Below are 26,244 nucleotides of genomic sequence, written 5' to 3'. Positions count from 1 at the left end.
TACAAAAAATTAGAATTTTCAATACTTTATTTAAATAAATACCTTATATAGAATTGTATAAAAATATTTATAAAATAATATTTTTTATAATTAATCAAGTTAATAAATATTGAATTAAGTGAAAATTTGTTACAATTCTACTTTTTAGATGCATGAATAAATTTTGAAAGAATTTGATGATGATAAATTGATGTATTAAATTTTGACTGAATATAATGTAATAGTTTAACTTACTAAAATAAAAAAAATATTAAAATTAACTATTGAATATATAGGAACTACTAATATAATTTTAGAAATTCTAGGAATGTTAAAGTATTTTCCTATTAAAGGTATTTTAGATATTTCTTTCATAGTTAATTACTATTTTTGACAAAATGATATAATAATTTAATAGAGTTTAAAGATAAAAATATTATAATTATTTATTGAAAATAGAAAATTCTAGTAATGTAATATGATAAAACTCAAAGAAATTAGAAGTTTTAATAAAAAGTATGTCTACTTTTAAATGTTATTATTATCTCTTATCGAGTTCTAATGTACCATATGTGTATCATATTATTTAAATTTTAATAATTTATTAGCATAGTTAAATATTAAATTAGTCAATTATATATAGTATTTAGTCATCGATCAATTAAATAAATTATTTTTATTTATTAAAAATTTCTATTTACTTTTAGAATTTAATTAATGGTACTTGACAATTATGAACTTCATCTATACAATTTTGAGTCATTCTAATGTACCATACGAATTGGTATTATTTTAATTTTAATAATTAATTAACATAATTAAATATTAGATTAGTTAGTTATATATATAGTACTTCATTATTGATCAGCCGAATATATTATTTTTATTTATTCAAATGTCTTTTTATCTATTTTTAGAATTTAATTATTGATACTTGATAATTACGAGATTCACCTATATAAATTTGACTTATATGAATAATTAGAAGTTATACATGAATTCATTGATGATCTATATTAGTAGAAGGATGTATAACACAAATAAATTATTTAAAATAATATCCAATTGATTATCTATAATTAAAAAAAAATTTATAATGGTAGAATGCCAGAGTGGTACTCTAGAAAAACTCTATAATTCTAACTTATATAAAAAAGTACAAGCCATTTTAATATACCATAAGTATATAGTACTCTATAAACTTATAAAAATTGATATTATTTTAATTTTGATAATTTATTAATATAATACAATACTAGATTAATTAATTATATATAGTCTTTAGTTATCATTCAACTAAACATATTATTTTTATTTATTTGGCTTATATGAATAATTAGAAGTTATACATGAATTCATTGATGATCTATATTAGTAGAAGGATATATAACACAAATAAGTAATTTAAAATAATACTGATTGATTGTCTATAATTAAAAAAATAGACCTATAATGGTGAATGTCATAATAGTATTCTAGCAAAACTCTATAATTCTAACTTATATAAAAGAGCATGAGTCATTTTAATGTAGTATGAGTGTATAGTAGTACTCTATAAATTTATAAAAATTGATATTATTTTCATTTCGATAACTTATTAATATAATTAATCACTAGATTAATTAATTATATATAGTCTTTAGTTATCAATCAACTAAACACATTATTCTTTTATTAAATCTTTTTACCTAGTTTTGGAGTTTAATTAATGGTACTTGACAATTATGAAATTCACCTATATAATTTTGACTTATATAAATATTTAAAAGTTATTTATGGATTCATTAATAATCTAATTAGTAAAATGACTTATAAACTAATAAATTACTTAAAATACTACCGATAATTATTTATAATTAAAAAATAGACTTATAATTAGTAGAGTGTTATAATAGTACTTTAGCAAAACTCTCTAACGACAATCTAAGTGTATTTAATTAATAGTTTTTTTAAATGAATTACCTGAATCCTTGAATTTTTAATGATTTTTTCAGAGTTGATGATTTTATGAATAATTTTCACAAACTTTACTTAAAAATACTTTTATAGACATTGATAAGATTTTATTAATTTTTACAGACTGTTATTTAATTATTTAAAATAAATTTAATCATTTTACTTTTATTATTTTCTTTATTTTTTTTGCTTTTACTTTAAACATTATTCCATATAATGTTATATGCAACTCCATATACAAGTAATGGACTTCATTTCGTTGTTGTGTTATATTCATACTATTTTTAAATTTTTTTATCTCACAGTATAAACACTATTTTTTTGTCAATAGAATCATTTTTATAAAAAAAAAATAATTATCATACTACAATTTGTTTCCAATTAAACCACCAAATTCATATCATACTCGTTATATTTTATTTATCACTTATTTGATAAATATTTAAACAAAAAATAATCACAGTTACTAATTATTTTATAAATAGTTAAACTGATAATTATGTTTACCAACAGAAAAAATTATCCAAATAATCTTCCTAAAAAAACCTAAAAATCTATATATGGTAGGGTCGTTTGCTTAAAAAAATCACTAAATGCTTCATTTAAAATTTATATCTTTTACGAGGGCCCTTTTAAAATTATATTAAAAAATTTTAATTTATTTTTTATATATGTGAGTACAAAAGAATATTATTAGTAAATAATTTTTAGCTTATGAGTTTCATCTAATTTCTTATATTTTTTAAAATGGAGAATATAGTAAAAAGAAATGAAGACATTAATATAGGAGAATTTGAAAAGAAGAAAAATGAGTTTTCAAAAAATAAAAATCTATTCAAATTTTGAAGAAAAGTGAAGGAAAAATCTTGAGAATTTTTTGATAACGATGCATAAAAAGTCATTAAAAGTATATAAAAGTCCATGTCTATATATATGAGACTTAAATTTTTTTTGACATGTGTACTTAATTCTTAATACATAGAATTTTTGTTTTGACATATATATTTATTTTTGCCACATGAAATTCAAGTTTATGTGTAATTTTATAATTTTTTCTATTAATTTATTGATTAATAAGTTAGATTCTAATTAAACACTTACTAACATACTAATTATATTTTAATATTATATTAACTAATAAATAATTTTCTAATTAGATAATGATACTAATTATATCCTAAGAATAACATATTAATTACATTTTAATATTATTTTAACTAATAAATTATTCTAATTAGAAAACAATTCTAATTCTAGAAAATAACATCTTAAATATATATTTTTATATTATATTTAATAATAACTTAATTTTTAATTACATAATAAATTTTTAACTCTGAAAATAGCAATATCAATTATATTGATAGTATTAATTTATATATATTAAAATTAATTAATAATTAATTTTAAAATAATTTTTATTATTGCATTAGTAAAATTTTAAATTCATAAAAAATTAGAAACATTTAAAAATGGTTAGTTTACTATTATTTTTTAATATATTATAAGTTAATATTAAATATTGAAAATTTTATTAAATTGTATCTGTGAACTTAATTTTATAATTGAAATAATAATAATGGTCGTGCAGTGTACAAGAAAACGACTAGTATATATATTAATTCTTTTGAAATATGAAATAGTTATATCAATTATATTGATAGTCTTAATTTATATAATATTAGAATTGATTAATAAATAATTTTTAGAACAAATTTTATATTAGTACACAAATAAAATCTTAAAATATTAAAAATATCTAATTCTTATTATTATTTTTAAAATATGGTGAATAAATATTAAATATTAAATATTTTATAAAATTTTATTTATAAACTTAATTTTATAACTATATAATAATAACGGTCGTGCAAAGCATGAGTAAACGACTAGTTTTTTTAAAAGAATTTTAACAAATACTTTATGGTTATAAATTTGAAAAATGAAATTTAGTTTTTCATACGAAAAAATATCTTAACTAAACACCATTTCTCTTTTTTAAATCTTCTATAGAAAATCGTCCCCAAAACATGTCTAGTTTCCCATAATTAAACATACCCCAAAATAATTGTATAATAGTTTATCTTAACCTTGGGTTGCTCTTTAAGCAAGAACGTGCATCAGATGTTGTGCAATGGAGAAGATATATACATCTGTTGAAGTAGACACAAGTCAATATTCTTATCTGAATTAAGAAAGAACTACATGAAAATCATTGCAGACGAAAAGAAAATGTTTCATGTTATTTGGTAGAAACAATAGTAATAATAATAAGAAGGCTAAACTTGAGTTTCAGAGAGTTTTCTTATCTGGCTAACTCAGTGTAACCCATGAAGTTGCTGGCTGTCAATTTATGGACACTCAAATGTTAGTTATATTTCTGAGAAATTGTTGGAATTACTAATACTCCACCAAAAGATTTTTCACCTTGTAACAGATGAAATCTTTGAAATTAATTTGGATTACAGCATAAGAGAATCACATAATTTAATTTGGATTGTATCTGGGCATAAAGATTCAAGCTCCAATAATTACACTAAGGTCTTGGAGGTGTGACTCTGAAGACAGTGTGATTATGGCATGGCAGACTGCACATGCTTCAGGATAAGAACAAACCATAATTTTTCCATTATTATTACTTCAAGGAGCAAGTAGGAATTTGGAATCCTATCCCATCCCTGGTTATATTTGTCTCTTTCTTTATGTATTTCCATTTCATTGTACAGTATCTGTCTCCCTCTCAATGCTGTCACTGTCTGCATTCAGTGATACTCGGACCTTGTTTTTAATAATACCACTTGCTAAAAACTACTGGCTTCCCTAAACTATCGGTGAGATCTTTGCTGGTATATCTTATCATTTATTTATCTTTTTGTCAATTTATCTCAAGACCTCCCTCTATATAAGTACAAGAGCACATTCCATATCCCACAACAAATTCATACAGCAAATTAAGCATCTCACATCAAGCAGAAAACTATTTCCAGTTCCAGTTTATCAGTTGGCACACAAGAAGTTATCAGCATGAGTTCAACAAGCAGAGCTTGGATGGTGGCAGCAAGTATAGGAGTAGTAGAGGCATTGAAAGATCAAGGGTTGTGTAGATGGAACTATGCCTTGAGGTCAATTCAGCAACATGCCAAGAACAATATCAGAAGATCATATTCTCAACACCCTAAAATGCTTTCTCCACTTTCTTCTTCTGCTGTGTCTAAGAATCTTAAAGATGAGAAATTGAAGAGGTCTGAAGAATCACTTAGAACTGTTATGTATTTAAGCTGTTGGGGTCCTAATTGAACCCCTCGTGTATTCTGTAAATATACATATCCATGAATGCAATTCCAGTTTTGATTTAAATGTTCTTATAGTTATAATTTTTCTGTTCTCCTGCATCTTGTTTCAGCTCCTAATATAGATCTTGCCGAAATTGTAGTAGGTACCACACTCTCTGTTAAGGGGTTAACAGGCAAAACCAAAAAAGATATGAAAAGAGTCAGCTAGGGGCAGCAGAAACTCTTATCCTAAGAGATGATTCCATAATTGAATGTGTTAATTGTTGCATAATCAAAAGTTATTAAAATACAACAAAACATTAGATACAATGGTTTTTGCTTTACTTACCTGCAACAAACTTACTTTCGGACTTGAAATAAAAATTTCAATAAAAGAAAAAAGAGACTTGAAATAAAATTCAAATTGAAATGCAGAAAATCTTGAACTCGAATTCTCATATTTGTACTTAGTGAATTTAATACATTTATGATGAATATTAGTCTATAATGCATTGAGGCTTCCATATGAATCAAAAAGAAAATTATTTGCAACATAAAGTGCAAAATATGAGGTTAATTTACAAAAGAAACCATTGGTTTGTAACTGCTATCGGTCTCTCTATGCTAATAAAATGAATTATTGGTTTCTTATACATATTCAATCATGATTTACATTTAGTTCACAAGATTAGTTTAGATTGATGCATCAGGAAACTATCTAAAAAAAAAGGGAGTTGCCAAAATATCTGTCTTAATTTCCCAACTTCATACGCTACAAGCACTGCCAATGGGAAAAAAATAGAATGACTTAGCTGTAAAGCCCCTCTAACTTGGTCCTAGCCAATATATAAAAAATGCGCTTAACAGTAAAACTATTGCTCCAACAATGGAACGAAATTAAACAGTTAAAATTTAGCTGACTCACCCCATGACCAAACCTTGTCTCTATATTTTCTTATGATCACTATCCCCTCTTTTGTCTATTCTCTCTGACTCCCTCATAGTCAGAAGTCTCAATTCAATGTCACAAATGAGTAAAACAAGTGGCCTAATAAAAAAATACAACTGCCGAAAAGGCCAAGCAAGAGAGGAATACAATTGGCTTTGTACCAATTCTACAAGTAAAACCATCTCTGCCTCTGGTTTATTTTTTCCAAACCACCAATTTCTTTGTCACTTTCTTGGTTTTCTACATATATAAAAGACCTGCCTCGCACTTCATTTCCCCAAATCACAAGCACAAAATCAAGAAACATACACATCTGTTTCTCATTCTGTTCTCAAATCTTGATTCGGTTTGATCTATATATCAACAGAAAAGGTGAAAAATCATCATCATCATCATCACCATGAGTTCGACAAGCAGAGCTTGGATGGTAGCAGCAAGTATAGGAGTAGTAGAGGCATTAAAAGATCAAGGATTGTGTAGATGGAATTATGCATTGAGATCACTTCAGCACCATGCGAAGAACAGTATCAGATCATATTCTCAACACCCTAAAATGCTCTCTTCACTTTCTTCTTCTGCTGTGTCTCAGAAGCTTAAAGATGAGAAATTGAAGAAGTCTGAAGAATCACTTAGAACTGTTATGTATTTAAGCTGTTGGGGTCCTAATTAAAACCTCATTATTCATTTTTGTAAATATGTAGTTTTCCTTCATCATACATGTATGAGTACCTTCAGCTCATCTATGAATGCAACTAAGTTTTGAATTAAAGAGGTAATATTGATATTTCCAGTTTTGGAAACCAATTTAGTTGTAATTTTTCAGCTCTCCTGCTTCTTGTTTCAACACAAAGCTATACTTCCCAAAATCATATGAACCAGACTCTTTTTAAGGGATAAAAAGCAAAGGGAAAGAAAAAGAGAAGTATTGATTTACTTGGTGCTCTATTTTGCAGAACTATTTATTCTGCTTAAGAGATCCTAGCAGTACTCCCCTCTTGGAGTTCTCCTTTAAAGGAAAAGAAAAGGAAATTGAAATTTCATGAATGAAAAATCCTCCTTGGTAGCTTCTTGATCAGTTATATGTAACCAAAGAAATTTTCTGCCTTCTCTTTTCTTTATATATATATATATATTATGTATACAGTTCCCCTTATTTGTAAGATAGTTACAAGCTATACCTTAAATCCATCAGTATTGTTAACTTGAGGTAACTGTTGGAATTCTTCACATCAGTACCTATTAAGTTCTCTTGAAGGATTACATGATGAGACAGTTGATGTTTCTTTTGAGAATTAGAACTGGTCCTATCTTAGCTAAGACTTTGAATGGACCATAATGTCTTGCTAGCTACTAGCTTGACACACTTCCTCATAGGAATTGATTCTGGATTATAAGGTTTCAATTTTAGGTACACTTGATCCCCAACGTCAAAATTGCCTGTCAGTTCTTTTTTTCCATCTGCAATTTGTTTCTCTCTATTTTGAGCCATAATTAGTTGATCTTAGCAGCCATAACAGTTTCGCTAATATTTTAATTGCTCGGTTAACTTTAGTAAATTTTGAAAGTAAGACCATAGAAAATTGGTAAGATATAAGTATATTAGTTGTGTTTTGGAGTGAGCAGTAGTGTAAGAGTTAAAGTGAGCCTGTGCACTGAAGTTATTTGTGCGAGTGTAAATGTGTAAGGATTTTATGCAAGTTTTATTTATACCAATATTAATTACTGAAATTCCATTCATAGAAGAGATGAAGGTACTCATACATGTAAAACTGAAGGAAAGCTGCATATCTGTACATTTATATAAGAAAAATAAATAAATAATGAGGGTTCAATTAGGACCCCAACAACTTAAATACATAACAGTTCTGAGTGATTCTTCAGACTTCTTCAATTTCTCATCTTCAAGCTTCTTAGACAAATCAGCAGAAGAGGAAAGTGAAGAGAGCATTTTAGGGTGTTGAGAATATGATCTTCTGATATTGTTCTTAGCATGTTGCTGAATTGACCTGAATGCATAGTTCCATCTACACAAGCCTTGATCTTTCAATGCCTCTACTACTCCTATGCTTGCTGCTACCATCCAAGCTCTGCTTGTTGAACTCATGCTGATAACTTCTTTTGTTAAGTGACAGATTACTGAAATAGTTTTTCTGTTTGATGTGAGATGCTTAATTTGCTGTATGATTTGTTGTGGGATATGAGATGTGTTGTTGCACTTATATAGAGGAAAGTGTTATAATAAATTAATAAAAAGATAAATTAATGATAGGAGTGGATTGGTGAGATATACCAGCAAAGGTCTCACCAGTAGTTTAGGGAAGCCAGTAGTTTTTAGCAAGTGGTATTATTAAGAAAAGCTCCAAGTATCATTGAATGGGGACAGGGACAGCATTGAGAGAAAGAGAGGGGTTCTATATAATAAATTGTAAATAAATAATAATGGATGGAGGGGTAGGATTGAAAATTCTTGTTTGCTCCTTGTATTATAATAATAATAATGATAAAATTCTGGTTTGTTCTTATTCTAAACTATGTGCAGCTTGCCCTCCATAGAATAAACAAATGGTTTTTCAGTAAGATCTCCAAGACCCAAGTTTTAGTAATTGGTGCTTGAACCTTCATGCCCATATACAAGCTTGAATTAACTGATTATTGGTTTATGTGATTTTGTGAATAAACAAATGGTTTTCATAGTCGATAACAATGTTGTCTTGCAAATGTTTTTTTTATTAGGATTCTTTCAACAGTTATTTCTGTTCATTCATGCAATTCATCACTAAACAATCTGAAATTAGTTCAGGTTAAGCATCAATTCCACAGTTTTATGCAGCATAGTTGAGTAACAGCACAACAATCTGCAGCTAAATTGCACAAAATTTCTGTTGATACCGTTTTTTGTTTATGGAAATAATCTCATTGTAAAGAGGTGATACCAAACACTGTAAGATGTGGAGTATCGTGGGAAAGTTCAGACATCCACCCATGATTCTGTAAATTGATCTTTTCTTTTCTAGGGTAGATAGTATAGAAAGTATATTTAGCTGTACACTGTGACTGAATGCATTCGGTTCTCCTGATCATGGGAGTCCTCAACTATAGAAAAAGGAATAACCTAAAATGCAACCAAAACCTGAGGCTAATCAGCAGTAGAAAACTATGGAGAATGGCACATGAAAGGAACACCGAGTTCCTTGCTTAACTAAGTTGAGATATGTCAAAATCATCTGGAAATTTGAAAGTGTCAGCAGCTCCAAACTTTCTCCGTTCTTCCCAATCTTCAGCAGATTCATCATCTTCATCAGTATTATCCTCCTCTTCATCATGGTCAATGTTAGTAGGTGATGCTGGATCATGTATACTTTTGGATCGACATAATGGTGTGGCAAGCATGGTCACTTGGCTGTGATTCGAAATCTCCACAACAACTGTGTCATCATCAACAGGGAGTGGTTGTTTCCAAGGTTCCCCATCAATTCTCATGAATGTGTGGTCAGCTGCACCTTTATGGAACTCGAAACGAATTCTACTTGCCTGCAGACAAATAGAGAGATAAAATGTCAGCCTCTTGTAAATTCAGAGTGTGCTTTTGATGTTAAAATGTATGTAATTGTTTACGATATAAATGTCTATTCTCATCATTGCACATATGTTTCAGTAATATTTGAACGCTGATATGTTCAACACAGATATATAATACATTTACCCTAAAATAGATTCTACACTCCCATGATCTCATTTTTGATATCAAAGGAAAAGGAAAAGAAATCTCAAGTAGCAGGAGTTTCAATATCACTTCGCTAAGAAAATTGCATTGTTTCATACCTGTGCAAGACGAGTCCCATGCCCATTTGGAGTAAGAAGAACAAGCCCATGCCAAGCATTCCTAAAACCGACAACCTCAATGAGGCCATCATCTACAAATGGAGGTGTCAGTTCCCTCTGTAAAAGAAAGATTTTGCAAGTGAGAAGATGACTGACTGACAGGAAATGCTCTGAGTAGGAGATAGCAACTTTATTCAAGTCATGCAGCAATATTGTCTGTGTATATGAACATGCATAGTCGCAGGAAGTATATATAATATGTCTGCCTGTGTGTATGTTGAGACAGAAAACTAACATCATGCAATTTCCTCCCGCTGGGTTTTCCCCAAGGATTGAGACCACCAGAAAAACTGGGTAAGTTGAGGCATACGATAGACCTGATGCTGTATATCAAAGATGTAAAGAGTCAGAAAACGAGTCATTGCATTTTTATTGCACTTGGAATGGTTTATCCATGTTGCATGGTGAATTTAATAAGGCATAAACAGAACAAATGCGGGAATAGGAAGAAGAAAAGACAAAGAACCAAATAACCAAATGCAGCAAAAACAATTTTTTTTCAAAGGGTCCATTGTTGATAGAGACAATTGTCCACAGCATAGGAAAGAGGGAAACCTAAAGGCATCTATGCTATGAGATCTTCACTGGATAGATACAAAAACTGGAAGCACTTTGATGCAGTTTACTACAAAGAAAGTTCTAATTACAAGAAGAATATGGAAAGGGAGAAGTCAAAAATAGAAATGGAGTTACCAATAGAAATCAAACTCCAATTTTCGAATTCAGGATGAGTGCAATTGAAAAGTAGAAGAAGAGAAGATGGCATTCCCACAATCCCAATAGTTGGCAGTGATGTTTTCTCCCCTTTAAGAAATGTTAAGCGCTATTTAATTCCCAAAAGAACATCAAGAGCAAAACATTCCCATGTTGACCAAAACACTCATTTTAGGTTTTATAGAAACTCTGTAGTTTTGTGATCAAATCATTCAATTGAGAAACTGATACTAATTTTTAGGGGAAGAGAGTAAGAAGTCTGTACTGCAAAAAGAATATTTTGTCACCTGCTAGGTATGATGAGGTCCTCCCATTGACCTTTTGTTTTCATAATTTTAACCTTTGCAAGTTGTGCTATGTTCCTGCATTGATTTCAAGTCATTGTCAAGAACACGGATAAGCAATCACAATGTCACAAAATATGAAGAACACTTAGACACCCAGGTCCCAAAATATTTAGTCAAACAGAATAAAAAGTTGAAATAAAGCGTTTCAATTACTTCAAACATGTTATAACTGATTATTCAAGAAAAGTGTAATGGCAAGATCTGATCGTAATTATTTGAATTCCGCTTAGTTATTTCGGTAATGTACTAAACCACCGCAGTACTAACTTCAGATAATATTGCTATAAGTAATTCTAAGAACCTTGGATTGTGAATAGTTTAGATTAGGTTATATGATTGACATGTTAAATTGTCTCCAGTGTACAAATAACTCATGCTAAAGATATGAGCATCATATGACATTTCTCTCCACTTAGTAAACTGTTAGCAAAGAAGTTTAGATTTTTCCCACAATGCGATCATTAGCCAAGCAGACTATGAAGATAACAGATTCACACTGCAGCTACTAGCGTCTAGCAGGCACCACCATTCTGGTGGTCATTAGATTAACAATGAGGACGATGAGGTATAAGAAAATTTAGAGGGGAAAATGGAGTTTCTTTCAGGACACCTGTTGTAGTTGTTTCTCTCAAGTCAAAAGGCTGAATAAATAAAGGACAATAGGATAGATAACATCAAAGTATCAGCATCCTCGCAGCTGATTAACCAAACTTAGAACACAAATTTAAGATTCATTTGGACTATGAGAGCACTCAGAAAAGTGAAAAATCATTCACTTAAAATACGTAGGAGAAAAAATATGATTGGGGCGAGAAGAAGGAAACAGTAATTGCAAAGACAAACTTTTGTTAGTAGACCGCATATACTTAAAGAAGAAGATGTATTATGCAACTTCAAAAGTTTGAAAACAAGAATTACTAGATTTACTGGATTAAAATACATTAAAGCAATTCAATTCTCACCAGATCTTGGGGGAAAGGCTTTCAAGGGATTCAAAATAAATGATTGTTGGCCAAAAAGAGGACTACGGAATAAACTCATTTAGTTTTTCGAAAATTAAGTTAAATATGCTTGTCATTTAATTTTTTTTTTTATAGTTTTTTTGCTCTTTCTTGAGCGTTAAAAACTAGAATATCTTCACACCCCTTATATTAATAATTGTGCAACATGCCTTATACCCATATCCAGAGAAGGAATCAGAAAGTACTGGATTTTGGGTAATGTCAATTTCCATCAAATAAATCAAGAGGCTGTTCTTAGATAGGTAATTTTCCATCATTGACCACAAATATGGAAATGGGAATTGATATGGTTTTCTAAACAAAAAATTTCACTTGATTGCAAATAACTGATGAGAGAGACAGCCTCAACTATGCACAATGGCCTACCTTTTAAGCTTAATCTAAGAAGTACATTAAGATAAATCAATAATATAGCATAATCAATAGAAAAACAACAAGAGAGGAAAGAAATTGATAGCACTGACATATATCAAACAGAGAGGAAAGTAACTTCCAAAAGAATCATTCACTCATAACAGGAAACTCACCGTGAAGTAGGATGAAAAAGAGAGGCACAGAACCATCCTTGTGTACATCCAAGTTTTAAATAAGTACTCTAATGAACCAAGAAGATAATAGAACATCAATCAGTAATATGATTTTAACAAGGAATTATTAGATACAAATCCATGCAAAATTGAGACTAGTTCAGTAACGTAAAATCAAAATAGATAATGGATATAAAGTAAATGCAGCGAGGAACCTAACTTGCATTTACAAGCACTAATTATGACAGGAAAGTTATAGACCCATTTAACTGCTTTATATCAGATATGTCTACCATAGTCACTATAAAAGAAGTTATAAGACCATTGCACTTTCTGAAAATTGACAGACAGCAGGTATAAAAGTATCTAATTCATTGTTGCAGCTGTTACTAATCCAGGCCTAGCTGGATCAGTTAAAGGCATTTACCCTTGGAGTTAGAGTTTCCGGATCTCCCTCCATCTCCTTTAGGGTTAATTTTCCATGGAGTAAAACTAAGTAAAGTGTGGGACTCATATTGGCTCACCTAAAAATCTCCCACCCCACTAACAGTAACAACTGCTACATACTAACCATTTCTCTGGCACAAAAAAGAAATTGTTGTAGCTGTTGCCTTTTCTTTTCTTCTTAATTAAGATGGAAAAAATTAAACCTTGAGATTGAAAATAATGTCTTTCTAGCTATATGATGACTTCACATCCTTTAAAAAAAAATCAGAGTCTTTGTCGGGTCACTAAATATGTGAGGTCCAATTCTTTTTAAACCAAAAGCGGTAAAAGGAGAATAAATAATAAGGGGTAAGATCATATGAAGTCTGAATCAAACCCACTAAAAGAATGCATAATATGAGATATTTTATATAATACCTGATTAACCAGTTGATTTTTAAATTTTTCTGGGTGTAATTTCCTCTCAGAGTGGAAGGCATATGATACTTGAGCATCCATTCCTGTAGATAACAGAAAATGTCACTAAAGGAACTTGGCAAGAATAATAACGCAATGTAGACGCTGAAGTAAAAAGCTGGTGGGGAAAAACGTAATATCCATATTTTTGTTTTCAGTTTCAACAGCATAAATAGTGTAGATGGGTCTCATAATCATATCCTATGCAGTAAAATTTGATGCTGTAAGATATTTATAATTTCTAATACAAGTTGCCATTAAGAGGGACTCAAAGGAATAAATTGAGGCATAATCAGGCTCAGAATAGGAGTTAGTAAACAAGTGCACATTGTAAATTATCTATGACTATCAGTATCAATGGTATTTCAGCATCAAAGAATGGGATACTTACATGATTTATTGTAGTTATGAAAGAAAAAAATTGAAATGTTCCAATTAAGCAAAATAAAATTCAAAAGTTATGTTCTTTTGTCAAATAAAACTCTAAATTTCCATTAAAATTTGATGTTATTTTATATCATTTTAACTTTCCCTTTCTCAAATGAAAATAACATTTTAAATTTATCCTCTTTTATATGAACACCAGGATCACTGGACATTTATCGGAACACGGAAAACTATGAAGCATATGACCATAAATGTCTTACCCATACTGAAGTAGTTCCAAAAACCCCCACGAAAAGTGTGATAACCTTCCTGAAAGCAGCCAAAGGAAATTCACAAATAAAGATATCATAAAAAGCAAGACAAACATTAGAAAGGAAACCAACCAGATTCTTCTTGTGAAACATATCCAAAAGTAAGCAGGTAGAAAGCCTCAAGGGAAGAAACAAAGAGCACCGGAACAAGCAATACTAAAATAAATAATGATATAAGTTTTGAGATTGAAATATACGGTGAAGGAACGATGTTCCAGGTCTAAACTGGCACATAGATCCTCTAGGCAATAAAACAATGACTTTTACTTTGACTATATAGCATCAGGTTATCTTTCTGTTACTGTGGAAGTAAAAAATGCATGTATAACAAAAAAGTTGAGCATGGTGTACAACGACACAAAGAATGTAACTGAGAACTCACCATATTTAATGAATCTGATTCAGAGACACGATAAAATGCATGCAGTGAATGGGGTAGTTCAAGGGGTGGAACAGGGTCGCAGGAACCTTCTTTTGGGCATTTCATTCTCATGATGATATGCCAGCTGATAGATAAATACAAAAGAAAAAGAAAACCAACGTTTTTAATCCATATCTGAATATATGAATGTAAAAGTAAGAAAATCTTGTAGCATAGTTAAGAAAAAGGAACCATATTATAGTTCAAGCAAATGAAAGAAGCGAAATAAGTTCAATATCATTTCCATTTTTACAAGTTATCTAAATTGTTCATGTACTCTTCTAAACCTATAAACATTCCAGAACCTCAAACCAGATTCGGCTACAAGTACACGTTTTCTATTTTAATAAAATAGGAACCAAGGGCATGATACATTGAAATTTCAAAGTCTAATATTGATTCTCTAATGTTCTAACTAAGAAAGATAATGTGTGACGTCCTAACTGTCAAGGAGTTTGAAATACTAAATATTTTAGCCTTATTATTGTTTTTCTTTTCTTTTTATTATGAAGTATCTATAACTTCTGAGCCGTACAAACTTATTTCCCAAATATTCCATTAAATTAAGCCTTAATGTTCTAAATTCAAAATCACACAGCCAGAGCATACAATATATCATTTGTGCATGATAATGAGGGAAGCCAAAAAGGTGCAAGGAAATACATGTAATAGAATTTATAGACCTTATGACATTGACAAACCAAATAATCCATGAAAAGTGTAATAGAACGAGATTGTTGAAGACAATTAGACTACTTTCACAAGGTTTTGTTACGATTAATGTCGTGTCTATAGATAGTTTTGTAATCTCTTAAAAATTTGAAAAGATTCAGGCTCAAGAGCTAGAATTGGTCAAATTACAATTTTTCGAGATCTTCTGTCATTATGACAGAGCACTGATGGCAGAAATATCCATCATTAATGTATGATTCTGCCTCTGGGTCTGCTTACGTGCTTGTGTATATTTATACAGTATCATGCGTAAAGCTCAAATATAATTAAATTACCTGTCAATTTTCATTTCCCTAGCAAGTCGTACTTGTTCCAAGAATGATTCTACAGCCAAACGGTCTGTGCCTGGATTTTTCTTTCCCTGTCAAACAAGAACATGATAGAACTATTTTAGTTCAGAATTGAACCAGTATTGAACGTCAAGAACCAGAAAGCACTTTCCCATAGATGAATTAAGTAATCATTTAGCAACTAAAGATACCATCAGCGCAATGTACGGAGATTAGAGAAAAAAAAAAGGTGGCAAGCATACTGGAGCTGCTAGCAGAGAACTACTGCCACATTAAGGTACTTTTTTTCTGTTCTGTTTTTGGCACCAGATGTTACAATTAGATGAAGGGTACTGATGACTCGCACAAAGATATGCAATCCAATGAGAAGCAATTCAATATCTTTGTGGAAAGATGTGTGAACCAAACAACAAGAACATAAAGCAGTGAGAAACCTGACAAATACAATACAAGATTGTATTTAAGTGCAAAAGATCAGTAAATCTCACCCAGCCAAATGAAAATGGGAGGTTATTTCCAGTTCCCAATGGAACAGTAGCAATCGGTGGAGGTTGAGGCAGTTTGAGATCAGAAACTACACCAAGTAGCCAACCAGCTGTACCATCTCCACCTGCAACCTAATTATCTAAGTATATATCAGAAAAGAAACTAATCTGGCTTGAAGGGTGCATTACACAACAGAAAATACATAGGAACACAAGCTAATAATGAAAAATTAGATATAAAACTAATAAATTAACTCACAATAATTCTAAGTCGTTTCTGAATCTCAGTAGCCAATTCATCACCATTGTTCTTCAGTTTTTGCAAGGTAGCATATATTTGATGGAGGACCTTATCAGGAGCCTTTTCTCCCAAATCAATAACCTATAAAACAAATCCCACTTTGAAAAATATTTAATAGTCACGATTAACTACCTTGACAACAATTATATCCAGTTCTAATTTTCTAATTCCTAATCATGGTGTTTAGAAAGTCTAAGAGTTTCAAGAAATCAATTCTATTTAGTCAACTCTCAAGTTTGGAAAATCCACAGTTACTAGAACTCAATTCTTTCAACTTCTAAAAAAAGAAAAGGATAATTTGAAAAGAATCAAATGATATAATTCAATTCAAATGAATTTTATTTAGTTGTCTTCTTGTGTTTGAAAGTCCACAGTAGCTAGAATCAATGCTTTCCAAATTAAAAAGAACAAAGCATTTTCAGAGAAATCAACTCATGGAAAAGAAAGGAACATGATTTTATAAGAATCCAATCCAATTCAAGCCTTGTTTTGCAAGAATTGAATTCCAAACTAAGGATAGTTAATTACATCAAGCTTGTAAAATTAACCTGGTTTTTGTTCAGAAGAGTACGATAAGTAACAAGAAGTTCCCCTCCTAACTGGCCCCCACTTCTAGAGTTAATAAACACGATCACAGGACACGAAGGCTTATGATCATCATCATCACCATACACATTCTCAATCTCTGATCCAGGGACAAGAATGTAATCCGGAATATAGAATTCCTTCATTACTATTCCTTTCTCTGATTTCTCATTTTCCACTTCTACTACTTGACTGCATAAATCAACAAATTCTCTTCATAAAAAAGATTAAATAAATATAAAACAAAAGCAAAACAGCATTGTTATGATATCAACCTTCTAGATATGAAACCGCGAAAAGAATCTTTAAGATCTCTAAATCTAGGTGAAAAGCTGTTACGCAATTCCATTTTTCTCATCCTCGATTTTCTCGCCGGCCAAACGGAGCAAATAATTTTAAAGACTTAGCCAGGAAAGAAAAGAACAGGAATTATATATGCATATAGAATCAGAGATGAATATTCACGTGATAAGGAAAAGTCGCAGTGAAGCGATTCTTGGTTGATTCAAAGCTTCCTTTAGAAGAAGAAGATTCTAAAAGAGAACGCGGTTTTTGATCTGTTTTGTGCTGTTTTACCATTTCAAACGAAGCGAATTGGAGCGAAGACGGAAATGGCTGCGCGTGTTTGGCACCTGCTGCTCACACAAAGGGACGAGAGTAGTTGGTAGTTTAATGATTTGGTGTGGTACAGCTTATGAGTTTATGGTGGATTTGGTTAATCTTGCGCGGATACCTTACTTTATCCTAATTATATGGGTTTGAAAATTATAAATTCAAATTTGGCCAAACTTGAGTTTAACTTTTAGTATCTATTTAATACTTAAGTTTTTCTTTTGAAAAAAATTTAATATTTAAGTTAAATAATATTATATATACGAATGGCAGTTTAATATATATTTTTTAAAATCAATTTAATACTTAGGTCATGCCAATTTAATACTTAGGTTAAGTATTGGCTACTAAATTATTATATAATTGCTCGTTTAATACTTGAACATATTGAGTCAAATGGTAATATTTTTCTATTGATTTAATTATTAATTTTTATCTGCATTATCATAGGTTGTTTTATTAATTTAATTTTTATATTTTTATTTTCATTAACAATATTCGTTAACTTTTGTGGCATTTTATTTCAAAAAAAAACTGTTGCAACATCTAATTATTAATTATAAATAAATTTGATAAGTGGGTATTTATTTTGTACTTAAATTTGTTCATATTAACATATATATTATGTTTTTAGTACTAATGACATTAGAATGGGTTCAGATATGATCTCAAATATTTTTATTAAAATTAAGAAGTGCTAAGTTATAAATCTATTATTTATTAAATATTTTCTTAAATTAAAATTGACTATCTATGAGAGTAGGTATAATAATTTTGATTAAAATAAGTCTTTATTGGATTGGACGGAAACGAGCTTAAAGATAGAATCTTTTAAGTCCAGCGATTTTCAGATTAACTGACGTAAAGGTGTTTTCTTTTCTTTCTTTTTTTTGGTAATAAATGATAAGTCAGTGGATGATTGGATAAATTTGTTGAATGTAAATAGGCGGCTTCGCATCGGATTTGGGTCTTCCACCGAAAATGAATTGACATTGGAAATGACGTGGAAGCTTCCAATTTGCTTACGTGTGAGCACATGAAATAGAAAAACTTTACAAAATTGGGAGGGAACGTGACCCATCCTAACCGCCTTGAGAAATCGTCAAGGAAGAAGCTTCGTTATTTTTGGCGCGAACGTCATGCAAGCTAACCACCCACTAAAAATACTCCATTTTTATCCATCCATCCATCCCCGATTAGGCACGTGTTTTTAGTTCACTTATGTAATTTGTTTACTCATGAAGTAAATTTCAACTTCACAATGTGGTCCCACAATAACAAAAATAAAATTTTACGAGTCCTATCTTTTGGATGGATTCATATCTTTTTTAATTGAATTAAAAACTATTAAGTTTGGTTGAAATAAATTAATTTTATTTAAATGAAACATATAAAAAATATAAAATAAAATTAAATAAATTATTTTAATATTATAAAATATATTAATAAATTAATATGGAACTAGACTGTTTTTATTATATGATTATAAAATTTTAATATTTAATATTTACTTATCATATTGTAAAAATATCAGTAAATTAGATACTTTTAGATTTTTTTGTTAAATTTTTAATATTTTAAGATTTTATTAATGTACTAATATCAAAATTATTTTAAAAATATTTATTAATTAAATATATAATTATATAAATTAAAAACTACCAATATAATTAATATAATTATTTTTTGAATTAACAAATTATTATATAATTAAACAATTACTTTATTAGTAAATATAATATTTAAAATATAAATTTTTATAATTAGAATCATTATCTAATTAGAGAATTAATTTATTAGTTAATATAATGTTGAAATATAATTAATATGCTATTTTTTTAGAATAATTATTATTTAATTAGAAAATTATTTTATTATTAATATGCTATTTTTTAAAAATTAGAGTCAGTATTTAATTAAGAAATATAACTTATTAATCAATAAATTAATAAAAAATCACAAAATTATTGAATCTAATGTGTCAAAAATAAGTACACATGTCCAAATAAAAATTATATGTGATGATAAATGTACACATGTCAAAAAAAATTAGATCTCATAGAAATCATTTGAAAATTAAATTTATTTTGTTAAAAATTAGTTTAGTTATAACTAATATCACAAAATTTTGAATATGTAGAATTTTTAAATTAATTTTTATTTTATTCAAAGCATATAAATTTTAAATTTACAAGTAAGTTCTATAAATTTTATAGATTTTAACCAAATACGATATAAAAAAATTATTATTTTATATTTAACAACTAAAATAATTAAGTTAAAAAATCCAAAAGTAATTTGACTTAAATTTAAAATAATAGAGATGTAAAACTCAATCTAAAGTTAAAGAAATTTCAGTAATTTTACCTTTAAACTTCTGGAAAAAGTTGTACCCTATAAAGACTTGCAATTAGCGGGTATAAAGTAATATGAACAGTTTGAATTCAATTTTAATTTGACTTATTTTTCAACTCGTCAGTTTGAATTATTATAATTTTTAAATAAATTTAATCCCATTTTCAAGCTTGTTAAAATTCAAACTAAACTTAAGATAATAAATGCTCAACTCACTATATTTATGAGCTTTTAGATTCATTATAAATAATATATATTATCTATAATGAATCCATATGTTTCAAAATAAATTTTATTGAATAAAGTCAAAATAGATCTTTTTATATTATGATAATAATTTTTAAATTTTTAATGAAAAGATTTTTAAATTTTAATTAGAGATGGTATTTTTGTAGTTATTTTAGAGGAATTTTTAATTTACATGTATTATTCTTTCTGATTTTCACAATTAGTTCAATATTAATAAAACCTATTCTTTTCATTTATTTTTATTTATATAACAAAAACAAATAAAATTGTTTAAAAGCTTTAATATTTCAAATAACTCAAATTTAATTTGAATTCAGTTTATTATATAAATCGTTAAAAATATTTTAAACTCGAATTGATTTCAACCTCTAATATAATTTTATCGAGCTGAAATTGAATAATGGCATTCTATTTGCAATGATTAGGTCATGATATGGCAACAATTTTAAAATGAAAACTTATAATGAAACAAGGAAGGTATTAGGTGGAAAGTGATGCCCTTAATTTCAATATAGGATAATTTTAATACATAATTTAGTGCTAATTAAGTTAGATCTCCAGTTAAGTTATAATTAGGAGTAATCCATGTTAACAAGTTATCTATAAAAAAAAATATATTTCCATAAGTTATATATAAAAAAAAAGTTTTTCTTACAACAAGATCAAGCAGTTTTTGCCATTTGTGCTTTCAACAGGCTTCTTGTTTAGGCTCGGTTTTGAAGTTATGTATTGCTATAAACAATTTTAAAGGATTTAAATTTCATTGCGAGATTCTTTCAGATTTATTTTAAAACTCGATAAAAATATTATTTTTATTGTTGAGAATTTTTTATTTTTAAAAATACTGTAAATTAAAAAATTATTTTAAAAATATGATAGTATATATTAGATATTTTTTTAACAAAATGGTATATGATATTAGCAATTTGATATATGTTTCATAATTTTTATGGTATTTAATTTTTTTAATATATGTTTGATATATGTTTAGTATCTATTCTGTAATATTAATTTTATTGCAGGTCAATCTATTGAAGAGCCGAATATATACATAACTAGTTTCTAAAACTATTTTTTGGTATCCATTTCATATATTTTAGTATATGTTTTGTTTATATTTAATATATCTCTTAGTATCTATTTTGGATATTTGATATCAATTTTACATATTTTTGTATTATTTTAGTATATATATGGTATATAAATAGTATTTGAAATTAATATCTAAAAGTATCTTTTAATATCTATTTTATATTTTTAGTGTCTATTTAATATATATTTAGTATATATTATTATATATTTTATATATATATACTTATAATTAGTTAGAAATTTTTTTATCATATTAATTTAGGATAATTCGCATATAAATATTATTTAAATTATCTTTAGTATCTATTTTATATTTTTGATATCTATTTAGTATATATTTAATATGCAACTAATATTACAACTATTTTTATTTGTATATAAAATGCAAATTGTTTGAACTTTTCTATTATCTTGTTGTATAACTTATATATATATAATTCACATACAACTTTTGTATCATCAAAAGGATTGAAGTGAAAATTAAAAGAAACAAATTTTGAGAAGTCAAAGAATGTAAACTTGAGATGGTCGACTAAATACAATAGTACAACCTTGAGGAGCTTTTGTCATCCTTCCACCTATTGTAATTTTAGGAATTGCTATCTTAACTGGTTTTGTGCAGCTGTTTCCATGATTTTGTATTATATACTAAAACAATTGTTACTTAGAAAATTTACTTCATTACTCTAGGCGGGTGCTGTTGCTACTGTGCTGGATAAATTGCCGAGCTAGTACTAATCCTATGGACCATATTTTAAATTGATACTAATATTTTAATCTGAATCTAATTGATATTTAAACTACATGAAAGTATATCATTTTAGGGCAGTTTTTCAATTTCCGGCCAATTGATCCTGATTTGGCAATTTAAGAAGGTATATTTTATTTGGTTATTCGACTCAGCATGTGCCATGTCATTAGGGAAAGTTAGAAAGTGAGACCCGCTGGCTGATTGGACCGACTTTTATGACATGACACATGCTGAGGCGGAGAATCAAATGGAATATACATCCTCAGATTGCCAAATCAGCATTAATTGACCGGAAATTGAAGAACTGTCCTAAATTGATATACATTCATGTAGTTTGAATACCAATTATATTCAAATTAAAATATTGGTACTAATTTGAAATATGGTCCAAAGGATTGGTACCAGTTGGGCAATTTACCCCTACCATATACATGAATATATCTTTGATAACTAAAATAAGTTGGCCAAGCAATAAAAACAAGAAACCATTAATAGAAGAAGAGTTAATACTTAGAAACAATGGTGCTGAAGAGGGTAATTTAGACATGCCTTCATATTTGGCAAAGCTCTAGCTTCTGTAGATGACTAGAATTTAGAGCTACAAATTTTTAATAATGCACATTTACTAACAGGCAACATAATATGCAAAAGATCTGTTAAAGGTGAGACTTTGAAATGCAATTAGTTTTGAGCAGAATATATGACATGGTGAACATGAAAATTAGTATTAGATATGCAATCCTTGAAGGACAGGTTCCTGCTTCATCTCCTCCTCCTCCTTATCATTGTTGAGTAGTAGACGGAACCCACACTTGAGCAGTAACGGTAGCCTTGTCGTTTCCCTCCATTTTTGAAAGTGTATTAGTAGTTAACTATCCTGACTCTTCTTGTAAATGTTGAATGCACCATTACTGCGTCGAAAATGCCATTCTGTAACTCCAATTTAATCACCATCCTAGACAAATGCAAGTCTATCTTAAAGCTAAAGCAAATTCATGCTCTTGTAATCACTTTAGGCCTCTCTCAAGATGAGCCTTTTATGTCTAAAATCCTTCCTTTCTCTGCACTTTCAGATTCAGGAAACATCAATTATTCCTGCTGGATATTAATCTCTCTATCGAACCCAACAATATTTAATTGGAATACTGTAAATTAGAGGCTATTCAAAGAGCAAAAACCCAAATGGATCAGTATCAGCTTTTATTCAAATGTTGAAAAAGTTCTATCTTTGAGCTATTACCAGTATGCTGCTTTTCTTTAGCAAGGCTCTTTCCAGACACAATAACTGTCTGTCTCTGCCGCACACTCCATTTTTCTCCATTTTCCATTACCCATAACAACAGATAAACCTTTCATACCTATCGCATCCAGCTTTTCACTTTTCGAGCGCACTAAATCACCCAACTCATATTTCTCCACAGCCTGCATAACTTTTCTTTTATTATTTTATTTTCATCAGAAATCTCTCTTCTTCTTTGCGTTGCCATATAGGTAGGAAGGAATATATAGGCCAAATACGGTACAAAAGAAAGGAAAAATATCAAAACCAGTAAAAATGAAAAAGACATGAAGTATAATTGGAAAAAAAAAAAAAAGCATATTAATATGTATCAAATAAAGATTTATGGGAAAAGTATAGTTATTTTTATAATAAAATAAACCATTAACATGTACATTTGTTGTAATATCAGAAATCATAAGAAAATTAAATTATTGGTTTAAAATTGGGAAAAAGAAAGAAATTAAATTACGAACTCATTCAAAAAGAAAAAGTTTACAAGGGTTCAATTCCAAAGAGAAGTTCCAAAAAATTGTTAATGGGTAACATTGAAGAAAGAAGAATGTTGAAGTGTTGATTAATTATATTATTCCTTTTCTACTAATCCTGTCCAATTAAGATCGCCTGAGAGTGTTTCGTTAGTGTAAAAATTGACGTAATGAAATAAAAAGACACCTAAATAGAAATACTAAAACATTCTCATATAAAGAAAAAGAAAAAGAAAATAATATAATCATCATGTCACTTGACTCAGTTCAATGAAACAAAACTCTCGTTGTAAGGAATAGCTGTGCAACAACATGAATCATATGAAATAGGCACCGTCGTCCCTTTCTGAGGATCATACTTAATTAAGTTTGATGTATCAGAGACAGCTGCCACCCGACCATTTGTTAAAAAGCAAGCTTATCTAAACTCCATCTTATCAACCATCAACTTGATATAAGAGGCTTTTATACCGTAATCTCTCATCGTCCACATATCTCGTAGTTCCGACTTCGAATTCAATTAGGCAGCTTATAGCGTAAATAAATATTTCCGTCAATGGTGGTTGCATCATATAATTTATTATTAGTATCTGGTTGCGGCAACTCTACTACTTCCTCCTTTGCCAAATTAAAGGCCAAAACAAACTTCTCATGAATTTTAGAACGAGTTATGCAATGAAGAGCATCGTTGCAGAGGAATCCTTCTTCAGACTGAATATCTCCATATTTAAAATCTTGAATCTATTTCCTTCTCCAAAAATTTGTTTTAAGAGAGAAAATCATAATTTTTCTTTTTTGACAACCAGATGCCATTGATCTGTCATCATCTATCGCCACCACCTTGTAATCGTTAGTGGATTTATCATGACCAAAACCAATACTATGATCACTAGAAACACTTGACATTGTAGGCAATGCCTTAAAATCTCCTATTGTTGGATTCCATAAATAAAGATTTGCAACAGCAGTGCATGTAACCTCTAAATTATACAAATCATCCAGACTCCTTATTTTGTCTGAAATCAGCCAGTCATCCACACTTAAACATATCAAACCGTTGCATGAACCATGCAAAAAGAAACCAATATCATATGGCAAATTTTTGTTCCAAGGAACATCAAGAGTCTCTGTTATATGATTGATATTGTTGTTTCCCGAAAGTGCTTCAATAGTCACAGATTCCAATTCATAACTATATGTAACCAACAACAATCTACTTGGTCCAAAGTACACTTTCACAAATTCTGGGTCACTGATTATGGAATGGAACAATCTGCAGATGCTCTTGAATCTCATCAAAGACTTGACAGGTGACTTTGCAAATATCTCCCACAATAATTCTACAGGAATTGACATGTTAAAAAATCTGAGACTCAATTGCTCTACAAATTTTTATATTTGTAGGTTGTATTCATTTACAGAGTCCATAAGGAATTCAAATTCCAAGGTTTATTAGGACTAGTAATATGTGATTAGCTAAATTTAGGATTCAGTATTCCATTAGACTACTGATATGCGATTACGTCGAATTCTTTTGTTAATTAACTGTTAATAAGGTGAAAATATATAATTGGACGACAAATTATATAGTATGCAATTTTTTTTTAAAATTTTACAATGAGATTGTTGACATTGATAAATTAATTGTATTTATTGAGCACTCACTCAATAAAATAATAAAAAAAATTAGATAAATTTAATTTATCACATTATTGATCTAACAATGTTACCAAACAAAATTAAGGGATGTTGAGTTTCAAAGACGGAATCCATCTTGTCTTCCTCTAAAAGTTCTTCATCTTCTTGGTCCACTGTTTTTCCCCAAATCTCCTTTTTCTTTTTTAATTTATGGCTAAAGCAGTTGTTAATTATGTATTTCTAAATTTAAATCTTAGCAACAAGATTAGACAAAAATTACAAATCTTATGTGATCTTAAACCATCCTGCATTGTCTCCACATGGAGCTGCAAGCACAAATATATAATTCAATGTATTATTACTACTTCATTATGTACAGCAATGATCACTTTGGAAAGTTCTTGAAAGAGCTGATTCAATTGATCCCAGGTGTCCTTTCTTCTATGCATGCAAGGAATATATATTAATTAGAAAATTAAAACAATTGGGTTGAAAACATTCAATTATACATGTTTTTATATATTTGATTGATACCTTCTACACCATCACTAAATTATTATTATTATTCTTCTCCTTTCTTTCTATATAAATTTAGCATTGCATATGTACAGTTGTAATAAAGAGAACTATCTAGCTAATTGTATAATTTATAGTATATAAAGAAAAGATTAAATGGATATTTATTTTTCTAAATTTTGACTATTTAATCAATTTAAT

The 26,244-nt window shown here is 28.9% G+C and overlaps 5 protein-coding genes across 5 annotated transcripts; 2 read left to right on the top strand and 3 right to left on the bottom strand.

Annotated features, from left to right (window-relative positions):
- The first annotated feature begins 4,838 nt into the window (after positions 1-4,838).
- Positions 4,839-5,292, top strand: LOC8282440. The gene has a single exon (XM_002525727.4). The coding sequence runs from the start codon at positions 4,960-4,962 to the stop codon at positions 5,230-5,232; it is 273 nt and encodes a 90-aa protein (XP_002525773.1). The 5' UTR covers positions 4,839-4,959; the 3' UTR covers positions 5,233-5,292.
- A 999-nt stretch (positions 5,293-6,291) lies between these two features.
- Positions 6,292-6,960, top strand: LOC8282441. The gene has a single exon (XM_002525728.4). It carries the CDS (start codon positions 6,557-6,559, stop codon positions 6,824-6,826), a length of 270 nt encoding a protein of 89 aa, XP_002525774.1. The 5' UTR covers positions 6,292-6,556; the 3' UTR covers positions 6,827-6,960.
- A 911-nt stretch (positions 6,961-7,871) lies between these two features.
- LOC8282442 lies at positions 7,872-8,404 on the bottom strand. Its single transcript, XM_002525729.4, has one exon. The coding sequence runs from the start codon at positions 8,258-8,260 to the stop codon at positions 7,985-7,987; it is 276 nt and encodes a 91-aa protein (XP_002525775.1). The 5' UTR covers positions 8,261-8,404; the 3' UTR covers positions 7,872-7,984.
- Positions 8,405-9,090: 686 nt separating this feature from the next.
- LOC8282443 (diacylglycerol kinase 1) lies at positions 9,091-17,749 on the bottom strand. The gene is made up of 13 exons (XM_002525730.4): positions 17,339-17,749; positions 17,027-17,255; positions 16,437-16,559; positions 16,181-16,309; positions 15,678-15,763; positions 14,632-14,755; positions 14,199-14,247; positions 13,513-13,595; positions 12,649-12,716; positions 11,040-11,114; positions 10,274-10,361; positions 9,979-10,095; positions 9,091-9,687 (listed from the first exon to the last, which is right to left on the bottom strand). Exons 1-13 carry the CDS (start codon positions 17,419-17,421, stop codon positions 9,352-9,354), a joined length of 1,590 nt encoding a protein of 529 aa, XP_002525776.2. The 5' UTR covers positions 17,422-17,749; the 3' UTR covers positions 9,091-9,351.
- Positions 17,750-24,405: 6,656 nt separating this feature from the next.
- LOC8282445 (putative F-box protein At3g16210) lies at positions 24,406-25,245 on the bottom strand. The gene is made up of 2 exons (XM_015723349.1): positions 24,700-25,245; positions 24,406-24,600 (listed from the first exon to the last, which is right to left on the bottom strand). The coding sequence occupies exons 1-2, from the start codon at positions 25,243-25,245 to the stop codon at positions 24,406-24,408; spliced, it is 741 nt and encodes a 246-aa protein (XP_015578835.1).
- Between the last annotated feature and the right edge of the window lie 999 nt (positions 25,246-26,244).

Source organism: Ricinus communis, chromosome 9, assembly GCF_019578655.1.
Source record: "Ricinus communis isolate WT05 ecotype wild-type chromosome 9, ASM1957865v1, whole genome shotgun sequence".
Lineage (NCBI taxonomy): Eukaryota > Viridiplantae > Streptophyta > Magnoliopsida > Malpighiales > Euphorbiaceae > Ricinus > Ricinus communis.
The sequence above is the reverse complement of the archived record's forward strand: the minus strand, read 5'-3'. Positions and strand labels throughout refer to the sequence as shown.

Coding starts and splice junctions, on each gene's coding strand:
- LOC8282441 (XM_002525728.4), top strand. CDS start 6,557: ATGAGTTCGACAAGCAGAGCTTGGATGGTAGCAGCAAGTATAGGAGTA.
- LOC8282445 (XM_015723349.1), bottom strand. CDS start 25,245: ATGTCAATTCCTGTAGAATTATTGTGGGAGATATTTGCAAAGTCACCT. Junction 24,601..24,699: donor TAGATGATGACAGATCAATG/GCATCTGGTTGT, acceptor GGAGATATTCAG/TCTGAAGAAGGATTCCTCTG.
- LOC8282443 (XM_002525730.4), bottom strand. CDS start 17,421: ATGAGAAAAATGGAATTGCGTAACAGCTTTTCACCTAGATTTAGAGAT. Junction 13,596..14,198: donor TTGGAACTACTTCAGTATGG/GTAAGACATTTA, acceptor TGTTATCTACAG/GAATGGATGCTCAAGTATCA. Junction 10,362..11,039: donor GACCTCATCATACCTAGCAG/GTGACAAAATAT, acceptor TTTGATATACAG/CATCAGGTCTATCGTATGCC.
- LOC8282442 (XM_002525729.4), bottom strand. CDS start 8,260: ATGAGTTCAACAAGCAGAGCTTGGATGGTAGCAGCAAGCATAGGAGTA.
- LOC8282440 (XM_002525727.4), top strand. CDS start 4,960: ATGAGTTCAACAAGCAGAGCTTGGATGGTGGCAGCAAGTATAGGAGTA.